The following is a 17,505-nucleotide window of genomic DNA, read 5'->3' as shown; positions in this document are numbered from 1 at the left end:
CCTCCAATTGTCCAAGCAGCCTAACGTCATGGAAAGAGTTACTTTGTGTTGCAGAGCGCATAGGAATAAAGCCTAAAGAAATGATATTGGCCCGGATGGATGCGTGTTGATGCTCATAATAAGCGGAGATTATTCGCTTGATCATTCTACTTTTTCACCCCAAAGGATCGACTGGAGATGATGCGCAAGAACCTGTTTACAAGGAAAATGGAGCAAGTTTCTGTGTGAGAGAATGTGGAGCAGCAGGCTCAAAATGCACGGGGATACCATTACTCATCCCTCCGCGTCGCTTCAAAGCAGGCCACTTTGTCTTGGAAATACTTTCACCGAGGATCGTTTTCCAGCCTGTCTGATGTAAAGGCAAGTGTCCGACGACTGAACAACGCAGGGTTGCTATACAATTAATTCCCAAGGATTACGACAACGACCGACGACGGTGTTTGGAGTAGCGCTTTGGTGAAACCAGTTTTGTTTTTGAACCTGTTTTGTTATGCGCGCAAGCAGCCAGCTGCTACTCTTTCTGTAACAAGGGATAAATCATTCTGTCATGTATCATAAAGCCTCTGTAAAGTTATTGTTCAACTTTTAATCAAAATAGGCGTGTGATAATACGACACTAGACCTGTAGTCCCAATGGGCTGAGAATGTTATTACTATTGCACACAGTCGATATATTTCAGGACATTTCAAGACATTTCTGGCTGATATAGATCATAGTCTTGTCTAACTGTTGAGTCTTCTGTGAGCATCAAATCATTAATTTTACATAGATTGTCCCAGGTGCTGTTTCACACCTGATCAACATCTGTCATGTAATTTGAGATGAGTTTAAATATTACAGTGAGCTAGTGTCAATTGTTTCCAAAACAAAATGCATCATTATAGTCTAGGCACTATGTGCATGTAGGATCCTCTGCTTTAGGACCCGTTGGAGTATCAAGATGTCGGTGAAAGCCAAAGCCATCTACACTTTCCAAAGTGAAAACAAAGAGGAGATCAGCATACAGGAGAATGAGGAACTGGTTATCTTTGACGAGCACTCGGTGGACGGCTGGTTGCAAGGGGAGAACAGCCGAGGGGAGCGGGGGCTCTTCCCTGCATCCTATGTGGAGATAATTCGCCCTCGCGCGAACTCTAACCTGACAGACTCTTCTATAAGCCCCGCCGGTTCTCTAGGAAATGACTCCTCCTTCTTCAACTCGACCCCAAACACGTCGCTCCACATGCAGCAGAGTTTCTATGACGATGACGACGACGACTGGGACGACTGGGACGACAGCTCCACGGTGGTGGAGGACGACGACCACAGGAAGGGCAGCGGGGCCAACGGACATGCCCACCGCCACCAGAGCCCGCACTCCAACAACCCCAACGTGCACTACCGGGCCAAACCCTACATGGAGAGACAGGACAGCATCTCCAGCTCGCGCAAAGGCAGCATGGTGGGCAGGAACTTGAACCGCTTCTCCAGCTTCGTCCGCTCGGGGGTCGAGGCGTTTGTGCTGGGCGACGTCCCCATGATGGCGAAGATAGCGGAGTCGTACACCATCGAGATGAGCCCCAAGGGGCCCCAGTGGAAGGAGAGTCCGCAGCCGTTCTCCTGCTCCGTCGAAGACCCCACCAAGCAGACCAAGTTCAAGGGCATCAAGACCTACATCTCGTACCGGGTCACGCCGAGCCACACGGGGCGTCCCGTCTACAGGCGCTACAAACACTTTGACTGGCTGTACAACCGCCTGCTGCACAAGTTCACTGTGATCTCGGTGCCCCACCTGCCGGAGAAGCAGGCGACGGGGCGCTTCGAGGAGGACTTCATCGAGAAGCGCAAGAGACGGCTGGTCCTGTGGATGAACCACATGACCAGCCACCCGGTGCTGTCGCAGTACGAGGGCTTCGAACACTTCCTGATGTGCGCCGACGACAAGCAGTGGAAGCTGGGCAAGAGGCGGGCGGAGAAGGACGAGATGGTGGGCGCCCACTTCATGCTGACCTTCCAGATCCCCAACGAGCACCAGGACCTCCAGGACGTGGAGGAGCGGGTCGACAACTTCAAGTCCTTCGCCAAGAAGATGGATGACAGCGTGATGCAGCTCACGCACGTGGCCTCGGAGCTGGTGCGCAAACACCTGGGCGGCTTCAGGAAGGAGTTCCAGCGGCTGGGAAACGCCTTCCAGTCCATCAGCCAGGCCTTCATGCTGGACCCTCCCCACAGCTCTGATTCCCTCAACAACGCCATCTCCCACACGGGCCGCACCTACGAGAACATCGGAGAGCTGTTCGCTGAGCAACCTAAGTATGACCTCTTCCACATGCTGGACAAGCTGTCGCTCTACCAAGGCCTGCTCGCCAACTTCCCAGACATTATTCATCTACAGAAAGGTAATACGCTCTCCTGTCCTGTGGGTGGTTTCTGTGTTTGAGAAGGTCTTCGACGCTGTTAGGAATGCATGCAAAGTCTTATAAAGGTGCATAATGAAAGTAGTGATGGTAAAACATGCCCACGATGGCTTACTGCCGCAGTCCACCCAGATGTTAGGTGACATCTCAGGTCAAAGCAAGTTTTTCTTCTGAAGTTTGCATCCTCAGTTTTCAACCTCAGCTTCCCATCCTTTCTCATCTCTCTTCTTTCTTGTTCTCACTCCTGCACCTTCCTTCAGATTCAGATTCAAATTCCATGTCCAAAATGTGTATCAACTTACATCCAAAGACTCATTAGAATGCTTTTGGAGAGGACATGGTTGTGCTGAAAGAAAGATGTCTCTTGAGATGTATTTCAGTTCCAACCTAAACAAACAGCCGACACCAACAGCAGCCCACAGTTTAGATAGGAAGGAGTGATCAGTGGCCCGCTGGACACACTGGGAACATGTTGCAACTGTTTCAATCAGTTAACGTCAAGATGAATACACACAGCTTCTGTTGATGGGAACAAACTATAGGCTGATGCCTGGTCTATTTGTGAGAAAGTCTCATGTGAGCAGTGAGCACGCTTTGTTTGTCAAATCAATCTTTGCTGATTATTTCGTCATGGATGACAGATGAGGTCAAAAGCTTTGCCTCTAGCATCTCCCCTTCCCAAACACACAGACACAGACTCTGTCTCTCTCTCTCTCTCTCTCTCTCTCTCTCTCACTCTCACACACACACACACACACACACACACTCTCACACACACACACACACACACACACACACACACACACACACACACACACACACACACACACACACACACACACACACAACACAAATGATTTAACTGACACTGATGGACTTTGACAGCTCACACAAACGAGTCAAGAGAAGCCGCTAGAATTGTAGAAATGTATTATTTGCCAAAAGGACGACTATATTGTTTATATATATTGATGGAATTACAAAAATCTGATTTGTGTGCTACAGGGTCGGTAAGCGCACATGACGCCAATATAAGCATTAGCTCAGGAGGTAGAGCTGTCGCCTGGGAAGGTTCCCGGTTCGAGGCTGGCTCCTCCCGGTACTGTGTCGAAGTGTCTTTGAGCAAGACACTGAACCCTTAACTGCTCCCAACGTGACACAGTAGTCGATAGACTATATAACATTTTTGAAAGTATTTCTTAGTTTTGTCGATCCTACCACTAAGCATTGACTAATTCAAGATATATTATCGTAATGGAAAAAAACATTACCTGAAGTTTGCCGCCGCCTGCACCGAGAGCTCCCTGTTCATTTGCCGGCAGAAACTCCGCCGGGTGATGCCCTCATTTGCATATCATTTGCATATACTACAGACATTGTAATGATACAAAGCTGGATGAAAATAGGCAAAGTAGCCCTTTAATTACTTTAATTCCTTATGATTTGCTAGAATTGGTTGTCACTTTTTTTCAAATGGACTTAACAAAACAATTATATTCGACACGGTTTGATTGATATTCCTGTTCAGTGTCGTTTTCATTCGACGCTGCACTGTAGCTCGAGGTTATTTCATGTTTCTGGAATCTGACATTCACTCTTGTATAGATTGTATCGATGCTAAACGGGTGTAGGAACGCAGTAACTAAAGGAAGCTCAATCGGCTCCTGTGGTTTAAGTGATTTGAATATTGACTGTAATTTCCAATCACGTATCATGTTGAACAATAGTATAATAATCTTGCTGTCTACGTTCACCTGCAGCCATTCCTCGCGGTTCTGTTCAGAATGAGACTAATAGGCGAGTTAGACAGGTTAAGAGTTTTGTTCTAACCGACGCTACATGTTGTGACAAGGAAACCTGAGTATCAGTGGCTAGGGAGCGGCTGGTGGTTTGGACATCCAGCAGGAATGGCAGTATCAGGGAGGCTGAATCAGTGACAGTGCGTGATGAGAAACTTGCCTGGTTGATTGTCAGTTAGATTCAGTTAGATTCAGTTATTGAGAGTCGATTTGAGTTAAGTTGTGGACAAATGGACATCACTGGTCCATCACTGGTGAGTTTCTGTAGGCGTCTTTCCAGCCACGTTGGCGAGAAGTGCTCATGATAACTATACCCAGTTCTTCTTCTGTTTATTCCAAATTGTTGATGCTGCCGCAAATGTCGAATACATCTGTGCGCCAGTGGATTTCCCCCCAGTATCAGACACCGGCTGTAAGGAAAAAAAACAGCAAATGTAAAAGCATTTATGAATTTGAAAATGTCTCAGAATATTAAATGAACAGTCAACCACCGGCACTGGTCACTCCAGAGACCTGTAATGAGCCCCACTTCTCTGTTTGAAAAGCTAGCCTAAGAATCATACTTCTGACACATATACATAAACTCTGCAAAGTCAAGCCAGCTCATATTATTTCAGGGAATTGCTTCAGTCTGTTTGCAATTACCAATATTCACAGCTGGGTAGGGCATTCACAGACTAGTCGACTAGTCGACTAGTAAAACCACTAGTCGACACTGTGCTTAGTAGTCGACTAGTCGTTTTTTTTTTAATCTTTAAAGGGCCCATATTTTGCTAATATAATGTAATATTATTTTATTGTTGGCCTCCAGTAGAGTAACTTATTGCATCATTCATAGTTTAAAAAACTCAGTTTATCTTGTACTGGCTCTCACTGCCCCCTTCAGTTCAGCCTCTGTATGAAACGCTCTGTTTTAGGTCCTGTCCCTTTAAGAACCCCCACCCTCCGGAAAATACTCCAGGAGGGCAGCGCGAGGAGTTTTTGTGTTTGGCCGCGGCACGTGATGCCCTGCTCGGCCAGCCGCCGAAGGAAATGTCCCGGCACAGCCCGGGCCTAGCGGAGCTGTAGATAGCTAGGGGGATGTTGATATATCAATTGATAGCCTTGCTTGTTACGCCCAAGTCACGTTTGTTATCGATGGTCAAATTCGTTTTGACAATCCCTTGCTCGTTTATATAATTGTTTTACAGCTCCCCGCCCTGCCCGGCGAGCTTCACACTCAAGCCACAACACAACAGCTAATGGCCACAACACAACAGCTAATGTAGCTAGTTAGCTAACTTCCCAAATGTTTGTGACTATAGTGTGCCTCTCCTAGCAAAGGCTACACGGACCAAACCAAAATGAGGACTTGGAGAAGTCAGCAAGTTGGACTAACGTTACAAGTTCTGAAAATGTGTGCCTTCGTCATTCATCGGTTGTTCATGTCTATGAAAGGCAGCTGTGCTGCTAGGCTAATAGCAAGTGCTAACGTTACCCAGCCTGTGGTAAGTAACTTAGCGCTTCCTAGTTGCTAGGTACAACCAATGCTGGAATGAGACACATATTTTCAGAACTTACCACTTCAGTCCTACATTCTGGCTCACTTCCAAGTCGTCTCCTTGTTTTGTGTGAAAGTGAAAGGCAGATACGGCCGAGACAAGTGGAAATTAGCAGCGCTACTGTCGGTCGGCAGTGTACTGGAGAAATGTCCTACCTGACGTCACCAAAATTATGGTTCTCGCACAAAATCGCCATAAATCCATGTCATCTCGTCTACGAGAGTTCATAGGCGCGAGGGGGGGTTCATGGGGGTAACATTAAAACACTTTCACATTTATTTGAAGCTTAGCCCATGTTTAATATGACCATCCAAGATTGTAACAACAACATATATATGATACAAAATTAAGAAATGCATAATATGGCCCCTTTAAGAAAGAACATGAGGTATTTACACGACATACATGGACTATCATATCCCATATCCCCCACAAAGAACATCAAAACACAACAAAACAAAACAAGAAAACTGCATAAGATACACAATAATCCAAGAACAAACAAGACTATTGGACAAACAACCAAACAAAAACAATGCATTCAAAGTAAATACATAGATCTTGCCCTGTTGGCAGCTAGGAAATGCATAGCTTTAAATTGGAAAGCATCCAATCTCCCAGCTGTAGTTCACTGGTGGAATGAACTCTCAAGCTACCATACGTTGGATAACATTTACTACAAGAGCAAGGCAGATTCTTAGACATCCCCAAAATATGGCAACCACATAGAGTTTAACTTTAAGAACTTTTTACCCCAGTGTCATTAGGCTTATCAGGATAGGAGCTGAATGCATTGTTTTTGTTTGGTTGTTTGTCCAATAGTCTTGTTTGTTCTTGGATTATTGTGTATCTTATTCAGTTTTCTTGTTTTGTTTTGTTGTGTTTTGATGATCTTTGTGGGGGATATGGGATATGGGATATGATAGTCCATGAATGTCATGTAAATACCTCATGTTCTTTCTTAAAGATAAAAAACAAAAAAAAACAAAAAAACTAGTCGACTAGTGTACCTTTAGGGACGACTAGTCGACTAGTAAAATTCACTAGTCGTGAATGCCCTACAGCTGGGGGAAAAGACATGACCGTGGGGACAGTGTTGGAGATGGACTTTCTGCTCAACTTCTGTGTTGAGGTGTGTGTGTGTGTGTGTGTGTGTGTGTGTGTGTGTGTGTGTGTGTGTGTGTGTGTGTGTGTGTGTGTGTGTGTGTGTGTGTGCTGAAAAATGACGCCAAATGTAATCATCAGTTCACTATGGCTCTTCTACCTACAGTATCATCACTATCACTATAATTCATAGCTTTCAGACTCTCAGATTAGCTGCACAACCAACAATATCATTTGATTTAATCATCAATAACAGCGTTGAGCTTTCAAAAATCCCCTTGTCATAACTGTGACATTGCTGATTTCCATGATGCTTTCTTGGTGCATTCATAAAGGTTGATTGCCCCCCGCACATCGTGTTGAAACATTAGTTCTGCTAGCTCTGGCTTGATCTGCTGTTCACCTTGTAAGCTTTCTGCACACCTGCCTATCTACCGTGTGTGTGTGTGTGTGTTGTGTGTGTGTGTGTGTGTGTGTGTGTGTGTGTGTGTGTGTTCAAGATTCAAGATTCAAGATTTTTATTGTCACTCCGTAGTACAAGTATCACGTGTGAAATTCTTGTGCTGTAGGCTCCATTACAACAACATAGTGCAAATAAAAATAAAATATACATAAATAAAAAACAAGAGGCAACGAGCAATAGAGCAGTAAGACACGCCACAGACAGTGGCGTATTCACTGCCCATAGTGCAAATGGCATGAACATAGTTTAAACATAATTAAACATAATAACATTCTGTTAGGTGCAAATAGCGTATACCTAATTAAACATACTATTGAACATTAGTCATACATAATGGTGGCATCTACAGTGCGGTACAGTACGGCTACTACGTGTGTGTGTGTGTGTGTGTGTGTGTGTGCGTGTGTGCGTGTGCGCGTGCATGCGTGCGTGCGTGCGTGTGTGTGTGTGTGCGTGCGTGCGTGCGTGTGCGCTCTCTCTCAAACAAACAGCCATATCAGGTGATAGGAGGAAGGAATGGGCTGCTACCAGTTAGAAATAACAGTGTCAGGTGATTATCTCCACCAGGCAGCTGGTGCTCATTATCAGACAGGTCATTGTGATACAATTCAGTAAAGTAACAGTTATTCCCTCCAGCCTGGAATGAAGGAGAAAAACAAAGCCATCTGACAATGTCAACATCAGGCTGTTTTCTGCATAGAGAGATTGTTTTGGTGCCCTGCAAATAGGTTTGAACCCTCCCCCCAAAGGCCCAAGCTACCCCCCCCCCCCCCCCCCAAAGCATTATATAGTATTTGAGTTCAGGACAACCCTGACTGCATATTAACTCAAAATAAAGCATTTTTTCCACTATTATTTTAGAGAATTTCAAAGTTAAAGGAACACTCCGCCCATTTTCAACCAGCTTTGTATCATTAGAACATCAGTAGTATATCAGAAAACTGTAAACGGTTTTTAAATCTGACATTTAATTTGACAGTTATTGAGTGTTAAAGTGTGGACCAGTGACATCACTGGTCCACACTAACTCAAATTAATAACTCATTAACTCAAATCAACTCTCAATAACTGTCAAACTATTCATCAGTCATCTAGTTTGACAGTTATTGAGAGTTGATTTGAGTGAATGAGTTATTAATTTGAGTTAGTGTGGACCAGTGATGTCACTGGTCCACACTTTAACACTCAATAACTGTCAAATTAAATGACAGACTTCAAAACAGTTTACAGTTTTCTGATATACTACTGATGTTCTAATGATACAAAGCTGGTTGAAAATGGGCAGAGTGTTCCTTTAAAGTCCCACATGTGTACCTTCAAATGGCTTCCTTTACGTGGGATGCTGTGAAAGACACAAGTCAGTAAACATGATCACATGATGCATACCAGTCGCCCCCCAAAGGCCCATTCAGAGCCAGGAAAAAGTTTGAACATACTCCCCTCTGGAATCATACCAAGTGACTTTTGTCATAACTGGCTAAATATAATGCTCTATTCACCTTATGTTCCAACACAGGGGTCAGCCAGTTACTTCCTATTGTGTTGACACTTCCTGTGACAGTACAGTACTATAGTGAGCAGGTAAAACAGACGGTGTTCTGAACAGGAAGTCATAACACAACTGGGTCAAGTGGGCGGGTCTACATAAGTTGAATAGAAAGAAAGAATAACGCGGGTGTTTGAATGATGTCTGACCCTTAAAGGTGATTGATTACTACTAAAATGTAGGGCAAATTCAGACCCCAATGGTTTCTTGAGAACCTCCTTACCTGTATTTTACTGATTGTGTTATGACACAAAGGCTAGCATGGCAGCAGCAGCAGTGTTTGAACATTATCGTAACCTTGGACATGCAGATAACATCAACATCTAGATTTGCTGTCAGATATAGAGAGCTGCAGGAATGAGTCCGGAAATCATCGATGCTAACAGTCCTGGTTCTTCACTGTTTTCGCCTATGGGAGTTTTGAATGGGTTTTTGGCGCGATGCTTCTAATAATCTCTCTGGGCAACGCTGGCTTAATCAAATGCGAACCAGTGTTTAGTAATATCATCTTCACACACGAGGACCACTTTTATGAGTTTTGAAGCTTTTACGTGCCGTTAAAAGGGCGGCTAGCTAGCAAACGGCTAAATGAGACTACACTGTTGAGTCGATGGGGATATATACGTCAATAACGTCACCACTTCAAAGGACGAACACGGAAATTCTCTTTCCCTCACCTGGTTCAGCCCGTTCAGCCCGGGGTAATCAGTGCACACATCCAACAACAGTCCAGGTTGAGCGCTGACGTGACGTGGAAGCCTATGCGACAGTGTGTAGTTCTGGATTAGCTTAGCTCGAGCTTTTTACTTCTAGGGCTCGCATTTACGCTCCAAAACTCATGAAAGTGGTCCTCATGTGTGAAGATTATTCGACTGAACTCTGGTTCGCGTTTCATTAAGCCAGCGTTGCCCAGAGAGATTATTAGAAGCATCGCGGCAAAAACCCATTCAAAAATCCCATAGACAGAGACAGTAAAGAACCAGGAAGTCCGGGACTTCCGCGTTCTGACTACAAAAATACGTCGTCCCTGCGGCTCTCTATTGGCAAACTGAATGAACCAAAAGGTGGATACTATGGAAGCTCGCTCATCATTGGGTGGAAACCTGCGATTTGAAAATGGATTCACCTCATATATTGGCATGTTGACAACTTGCTTTTGGTCATTGCTCTACTCTGCTTTAGCTGCAACACTCTAGTCTAGTCTTTGTCTTCACCCGCCAAGAGACAACACATAGCTGTGGTCTGCATGAGGAGGTGGGGCAGCTTGGAGAGCATCCTCCCTGTGCCGCTCCCTCCATGTGACTGGTGTTCTGCTGAAGCAGATACAGCTGTGGCAACATCTCACAACACACACAGCTGAGATGGAGCTTTTCCGGTGCTCTCCTCCTACTCCTCTCCTCTCCTCTCTTCTCCTCTCCTCGCCTCCTCTCCTCTCCTCTCCTCTCCTCTCCTCTCCTCTCCTCTCCTCTCCTCTCCTCTCTTCTCCTCTCTTCTCCTCGCCTCCTCTCCTCTCCTCTCCTCTCCTCCTCTCCTCTCCTCTCCTCTCCTCTCCTCTCCTCTCCTCTCCTCCTCTCCTCTCCTCTCCTCTCCTCCTACTCCTCTCCTCCTACTCCTCTCATCTCCTCTCCTCTCCTCTCCTCCTACTACCCCTCTCTCCTCTCCTCTCCTCTCCTCCTACTCCTCTCCTCCTACTCTTCTCTCCTCTCCTCTCCTCTCCTCCTACTACCCCTCTCCTCTCCTCTCCTCCTACTCCTCTCCTCCTACTCCTCTCTCCTCTCCTCTCCTCTCCTCTCCTCTCCTCTCCTCTCCTCTCCTCCTACTCCTCTCCTCCTACTCCTCTCCTTCTACTCCTCTCCTCTCCTCTCCTGCCTGACGTTCCTCCTTCCATCAGATCTATAGGACTTGATTTCTTCTGGTCAACATGTGAACTCCGGGAACATAACTGTCTTTGCCATGTGGTGGTGCCGACTGCATATGGCCTTGATAAAGCGGGGCTGGGGAGCAGGTGGTTTAGGTGAAATGCATAAAAAATGTGTTTCTTCAGGGTGTGTAGGCCGTAGGCTACATCTGTGTTTCTTCAGGGTGTGTACGCTGTAGGCTACATCTGTGTTTCTTCAGGGTGTGTACGCTGTAGGCTACATCTGTGTTTCTTCAGGGTGTGTAGGCCGTAGGCTACATCTATGTTTCTTCAGGGTGTGTACGCTGTAGGCTACATCTGTGTTTCTTCAGGGTGTGTACGCTGTAGGCTGCATCTGTGTTTCTACAGGGTGTGTACACTGTAGGCTGCATCTGTGTTTCTTCAGGGTGTGTAGGCCGTAGGCTGCATCTGTGTTTATTCAGGGTGTGTAGGCTGTAGGTTACATCTGTGTTTCTTCAGGGTGTGTAGGCCGTAGGCTGCATCTGTGTTTCTTCAGGGTGTGTAGGCCGTAGGCTGCATCTGTGTTTCTTCAGGGGGTTACGCCGTAGGCTACATCTGTGTTTCTTCAGGGTGTGTAGGCCATAGGCTACATCTGTGTTTCTTCAGGGGGTTACGCCGTAGGTTACATCTGTGTTTCTTCAGGGTGTGTACGCTGTAGGCTGCATCTGTGTTTCTTCAGGGGGTTACGCCGTAGGCTACATCTGTGTTTCTTCAGGGGGTTACGCCGTAGGCTACATCTGTGTTTCTTCAGGGGGTTACGCCGTAGGCTACATCTGTGTTTCTACAGGGTGTGTATGCTGTAGGCTACATCTGTGTTTCTTCAGGTTGTGTACGCTGTAGGCTACATCTGTGTTTCTTCAGGGTGTGTAGGTCGTAGGCTACATCTGTGTTTCTACAGGGTGTGTATGCTGTAGGCTACATCTGTGTTTCTTCAGGGTGTGTAGGTCGTAGGCTACATCTGTGTTTCTACAGGGTGTGTATGCTGTAGGCTACATCTGTGTTTCTTCAGGGTGTGTACGCCGTAGGCTACATCTGTGTTTCTTCAGGGTGTGTATGCTGTAGGCTACATCTGTGTTTCTTCAGGGTGTGTAGGTCGTAGGCTACATCTGTGTTTCTTCAGGATGTGTAGGTCATAGGCTACATCTGTGTTTCTTCAGGTTGTGTATGCTGTAGGCTACATCTGTGTTTCTTCAGGGTGTGTAGGTCGTAGGCTACATCTGTGTTTCTTCAGGGTATGTACGCTGTAGGCTACATCTGTGTTTCTTCAGGGTATGTACGCTGTAGGCTACATCTGTGTTTCTTCAGGGTATGTACGCTGTAGGCTACATCTGTGTTTCTTCAGGGTGTGTACGCTGTAGGCTACATCTGTGTTTCTTCAGGTTGTGTACGCCGTAGGCTACATCTGTGTTTCTTCAGGTTGTGTACGCCGTAGGCTACATCTGTGTTTCTTCAGGGTATGTACGCTGTAGGCTACATCTGTGTTTCTTCAGGGTGTGTACGCTGTAGGCTACATCTGTGTTTCTTCAGGGTATGTACGCTGTAGGCTACATCTGTGTTTCTACAGGGTGTGTACACCTTATGCTACATCTGTGTTTCTTCAGGGGGTTACGCCGTAGGCTACATCTGGCTTTTGCCCTCCCCTCTTTTGGCATCCACCCAGCCGCTCTTTGAGTCTTTATTTCTTTTGGCCTCGATCTACAAGTTGCGTCACAAATGCTTCAGCTCTGTTCCATGATCTTCTCTCCTGTCTGCTTCTTTCATTCCTTTATCTCCGTCTTTTTTCCGTGCATCTCCCCAAGGACGCCCATATCACAATGATCTGAACTGCTGCCCTGCTTTCAATAAGAACGGAGTCAATCCAGTCTGGTGCACATGCTTGGAGTCCAACCAGAACACGGCCGTCCTCGAGCCTCTGCCCAAACCTGTCCAATAGTTAGACCTTGATCTGCTTTGGATACAGTGAAAACCTTGATCCAGAGCATGGCTGACCAATTTGGGGCCCATGGTTTTTTGGGGCCTGTTGGTTTTGGCCCACCATGGATTTGACAAAAAAAAAAAAAAAAAAATCTGCAGCTGATATGACTGTCTTTCGGAGGCCGTGGCAGGCTCATCTTTAAAGATAGCGTGATGGTTCTTATCCACCTTATTTCTAGCGGCCATGATGCCTCTGGGTATTTCTTCCGGTGTGATCCTCCCAGCCTCGTTGCTGACAGCTTGACACCTGTCTGGGCGAACGGAGCAAATCACTAATCAGGTCCAGCTTGGCAGAAATCTCATCGATAAATATCCCTTTAAGAGCGCAGTGCGCAGTCTACTGTGGCTAATGTTAGCGGCTAGCTAGCTATGTTACATGGCAGTAAAACGCCACTGAATGACCAAATTGATATAACTTTTAACCATTTCGAGTAACACTGTTTCCATACGGATCACCAGCGTTAGTTTGTTGTTTATAACCATAACGTGGCTATATTTGTCACGTTCTCTATCTAACTCTGATACACTGAAAATACTGGGAGGCGGGCCATAGCGTCTCTGTCGATGATTTGATTTGACAGTTATGGGCACTGGCGTTGGCGTTGGCCAATCCTGGCGTGTTCCACCCCCAAATCGATTGTGTTCTGGCGCAAAGCGAGTGGCTTCCAGGACGAACAGGCTCTAACGTTATTTTAGCGCAGTGCAGTAAATACAATATTCCTGGAACGTGAGTTTAACGAAACAGTTACATGTCCTCTGCATTCTACGTCAAATGAAGACATAACTGTTTGTTTTATTGGCCAAGTTATGTTCAATTCAGCCAGGGTACAAGGGAGTATTAGGCAGCCATCTTTTTAAATCAAGTAGAATACCGTTTTAGGAAATGGCAAGCTGCAACAATAAGTCACGTTAAACCGGACCTTGTACCCATAATTATTTGTACAGCGGGGCATTCAAAAATAAGGTGGATAGCATATGAACCTAGAAGACATAAGGAATCGATTGGTACCAACTTTGTCAACCTAGCATGTTGGCAAGGGGGATAAATAACGCTCCGAACTTAGGCTAAGTTTTGGTGAGGGAAAAAGTTGGCATGGCCATTTTCAAAGGGGTCCCTTGACCCTTCATCTCAAGAGATCTGAATGAGAATGGGTTCTGTGGGTAGGCTTAGGCCTACGCAGGCTTCTGTGGGTAGGCTCAGGCCTACGCAGGCTTCTGTGGGTAGGCTTAAGGCCTACGCAGGCTGTGGGTAGGCTCAGGCCTACGCAGGCTTCTGTGGGTAGGCTCAGGCCTACGCAGGCTTCTGTGGGTAGGCTCAGGCCTACGCAGTTGCATGCACTTTCTGTAAGAAAGGTGCGCCTTTCCCTTTGGAAATGTTTCAGCTTTTCCCCCCAATCAACTCTAAATCTATCTCTAATAAAAGCGTTTAATAAACGTTCTAATAACATTTTTATCATTTTGAAACTTTATTAATAGATTTAGAATGTCAATTATATCAAATAGAATACATATTAACGTAATGTCATTTCACATGACATCAACATTTATTTTTGGCTGACGGCCCTCCATCCAGATACATTTCTGGCCCTTCATAGGAAAGAATTTGAGCTCCTCTGATCTGATCCAGAGTCTCCATTACATTGCATTGTTACAGAATAAAGGCCCTCTGATGCTTTGTGTGTGTCGGGCAGATGTGGGCACTGCCAGCTACAATCAACCACACTGCCTGTTACAATCGCCCGCTTGTTGGCAGATCCTGCTCGCTAATTGAACTGTGCCGTCCCCTATTGAATGAATAGCAGGGTATTCATTTTGGATTACATAATAATCATAAACTAAGTTATGTACTTCTGCTGTCAATCTGGGCCCAAATGATCCATTTGTATTCTGTGAAATACAATAGTAATGTGAGTAATCTGAAGAGTAATGCTGATATTGTGCAAGCTGCCATATACAGTATTTAGTACCTGACAGAAGGTAACACTACTTCTTCTCTAAGCCTTTAAACACAAAAGGAAACAATGGAGTGAAACGGACCCGCCCACCGTGTCGGTATCAGTCCCATCTGGTCACCTCGTGATGTAAGAGAGTGACATGTGAGGCGTTGGTCTGCATGTGGTCTGGACCTGTAGCACCCGTGTCGGTCTGCATGTGGTCTGGACCTGTAGCACCTGTGTCGGTCTACATGTGGTCTGGACCTGTAGCACCCGTGTCTTCACAATGACAAGCAGTACAACTTCACATGACACGTGTTAGAAACGACTTGCTGAAAACATGTGAACTGACTTTGAACCTAGTTGTTGTATTGAATTGTGAAGTAGATAGACCAACTGTTTTTTTTTCCACCATTTTGCTGTTCAGGATGCTTTGTGTTGTCCTTAAGAGTGCTTAGAGTGGGGGCTCGATGATGCCCCCTCCGTAACACTATAGAGAGGCAAAGTGACTGCCTACTTCCTGCTTCAGCACTGTACCAGAGAATTTGATCCACATTTTATTTTCCCATAGACATTTCGCAAAATGCTTATAAAAATAGTTTGACTTGGTCAAACCAAACGGTTCCGCTATATTTAGAATCGGGAGAGACCATAGAACATTTCACTCAGACCAAAAATATATATATATATACATTTAAAAAAATATTTTCTTTAAATCCGCAATTCTTTGACGTTTTGGTCCGAGTTAAATGTTATGCGGTCTCTCCTGTTTCTAAATATATCGGACCCGTTTGGTTTGAACAAGTAAAACTATTTTTTATAAGCATTTTACGAAATGTCTATGGGAAAATAAATGGCAGATGAAAATCTCTGGTACAGTGCTGAAGCAGGAAGTGACGTTCACTTTGCCTCTCTAAAGTGCCCACTCCCTAACACTGTGAAGGCTAAAGGCTAACTTGCCTCTACCCTGGAAATTGAAAACAAAGAAATAAAAAGCTCTAGAATGAATCAACTTAAGCAGCACGGGGGAGGGGGGAGGGGGGGTGGGCACTGGGGACACGCCCCGAGAGCAGAGATTTAGTTTTAAACGATTTTTTAAACCTGATTTTATATACTTGGCGACATCGTTAATCGTTCAAATTTGGCTGACTGGTTAATAACACATGTTTCTGCGGTGTGACAAACTCAAAACACATTTCTTTATGCTTCACACATGGACTTGAACAATACGGGACAAGAAGGCCAGTGTGATCAAGAGCAGAGCACATTGACAGTGTGAGAAGAAGCCAGTTCCCCTGGGATGTTCCTCCTGGGACGTCTCCTGTGGGACGTCTCCTGGGACGTCTCCGGCACGCAGACAGACTTTCATCTGGACAAGACAAGAGGTTACTTGTCTCCCACATGTTACAAGCCCACATGCAGCCTATCAGTTTGAAGGGAAAGATGCGTTGCCAGTTACAAGCCCACATGCAGGATATCAGTTTGAAGGGAAAGATGCGTTGCCAGTTCTGAGGAAGTGTGCGCGCCAAATGACCTATATGTCTGCCATGGCACAGACCAGAGGGTCATTTAACATTTAGGATTTCCTGAGTTGTGTGTGTGTGTGTGTGTGTGTGTGTGTGAGTGTGTGTGTGTGTGTGTGTGTGTGTGTGTGTGTGTGTGTGTGTGTGTGTGTGTGTGTGTGTGTGTGTGTGTGTGTGTGTGTGTGTGTGGCTGATGTGTCATTGCCCAGGCATCCTGGAGCATTAAGACAGATTCTGGTCTCACCAACATGTTATGCATTAACATTCCATACAGTGCATGATGCAACACACACACACACACACACACACACACACACACACACACACACACACACACACACACACACACACACACACACACACACACACACACACACACACAGGCACACAGCAGGCAGTCAGCAGGTAGACAAACCCCAACCTGTGGAAACAGGCTTGGATTTCCAAACCTGGGAGTGGCCGGAGTTCTGGTACCGTTTGAAAACTGATGATGGCATGCTGTTGTGTTGGCCAGAGTCCTGCATGCTGACTGTGTGGTGACCAGTGGCGTGCTGCCCATTAGGCGAACTAGGCAAATGCTAGGGGCGCTTGAGCCGTTAGGGGCGCCAGAGAGGGTAAAAAAAAAAAAAAAAAAAGGAACAAATACTTTTTCATGATAGGCCTACTATTATTTTGCAATAGTAGACAAAAAATAAGCACAACAACGTCTTAAGTCTTTAAATAATAGTGAAATCATTTTTCTAATTCTGGCTTTCTGGCTGCCTGGGCTGCAGCACTTTCACCATGGTCCCTAATCCATACCACCCCACCCCCTGCGCGGCCGCACTCCCTTCTACCTGCTCGGAGCTTTTTCCCAGAGTGGGGGGAGGGGCGATTCTGATCTTATTTTATTTTATTTTATTTATATGATTAATATTGTAATTCTTATAATTTGCACTGGTTCGTTGTTCCCATTTCCAATAAACTTCAAATGCATAAAGCTATACAGTTTCTGTGTGACTGTATGAGTTTTTGTGGTGGAATTAGCTGCGATATCATTTTTATTATATTTTCAACTTGGTCAGGCACGCCACTGGTGGTGACTATGGAGAGAGCATGTTGTGTTGGCCAGAGCCCCGCATGCTGACTGTGTGGTGACTATGGAGAGCAAATGTTTTCTCTCTTCTTCTACACATAAATCGTGACCCTGCTTTTCTCCACATGGGCCTGCATTCCTGTCTGCGTTGGCCCAGTGCACTGCTGTTTCACACTGAGGCAGGTTACAGACGCCTCAGAGAACTCAAACGAGCCCTAGTAGTAACAGCCT

General features: G+C 45.6%; 1 protein-coding gene across 1 annotated transcript; it reads left to right on the top strand.

The window, feature by feature from the left end:
• Nucleotides 1–128: 128 nt before the first annotated feature.
• On the top strand, nucleotides 129–2,420 carry snx33 (sorting nexin 33; the record flags this gene model as incomplete). The annotated part of the gene is made up of 1 exon (XM_083662980.1): nucleotides 129–2,420. The coding sequence occupies exon 1, from the start codon at nucleotides 942–944 to the stop codon at nucleotides 2,418–2,420; it is 1,479 nt and encodes a 492-aa protein (XP_083519106.1). The 5' UTR covers nucleotides 129–941.
• Nucleotides 2,421–17,505: the final 15,085 nt, after the last annotated feature.

This window comes from Poromitra crassiceps (genome assembly GCF_964638095.1).
Source record: "Poromitra crassiceps genome assembly, chromosome: 30".
In the NCBI taxonomy this organism is placed as follows: Eukaryota; Metazoa; Chordata; class Actinopteri; order Beryciformes; family Melamphaidae; genus Poromitra; species Poromitra crassiceps.
This window is presented reverse-complemented; position numbering and strand designations above follow the sequence as displayed.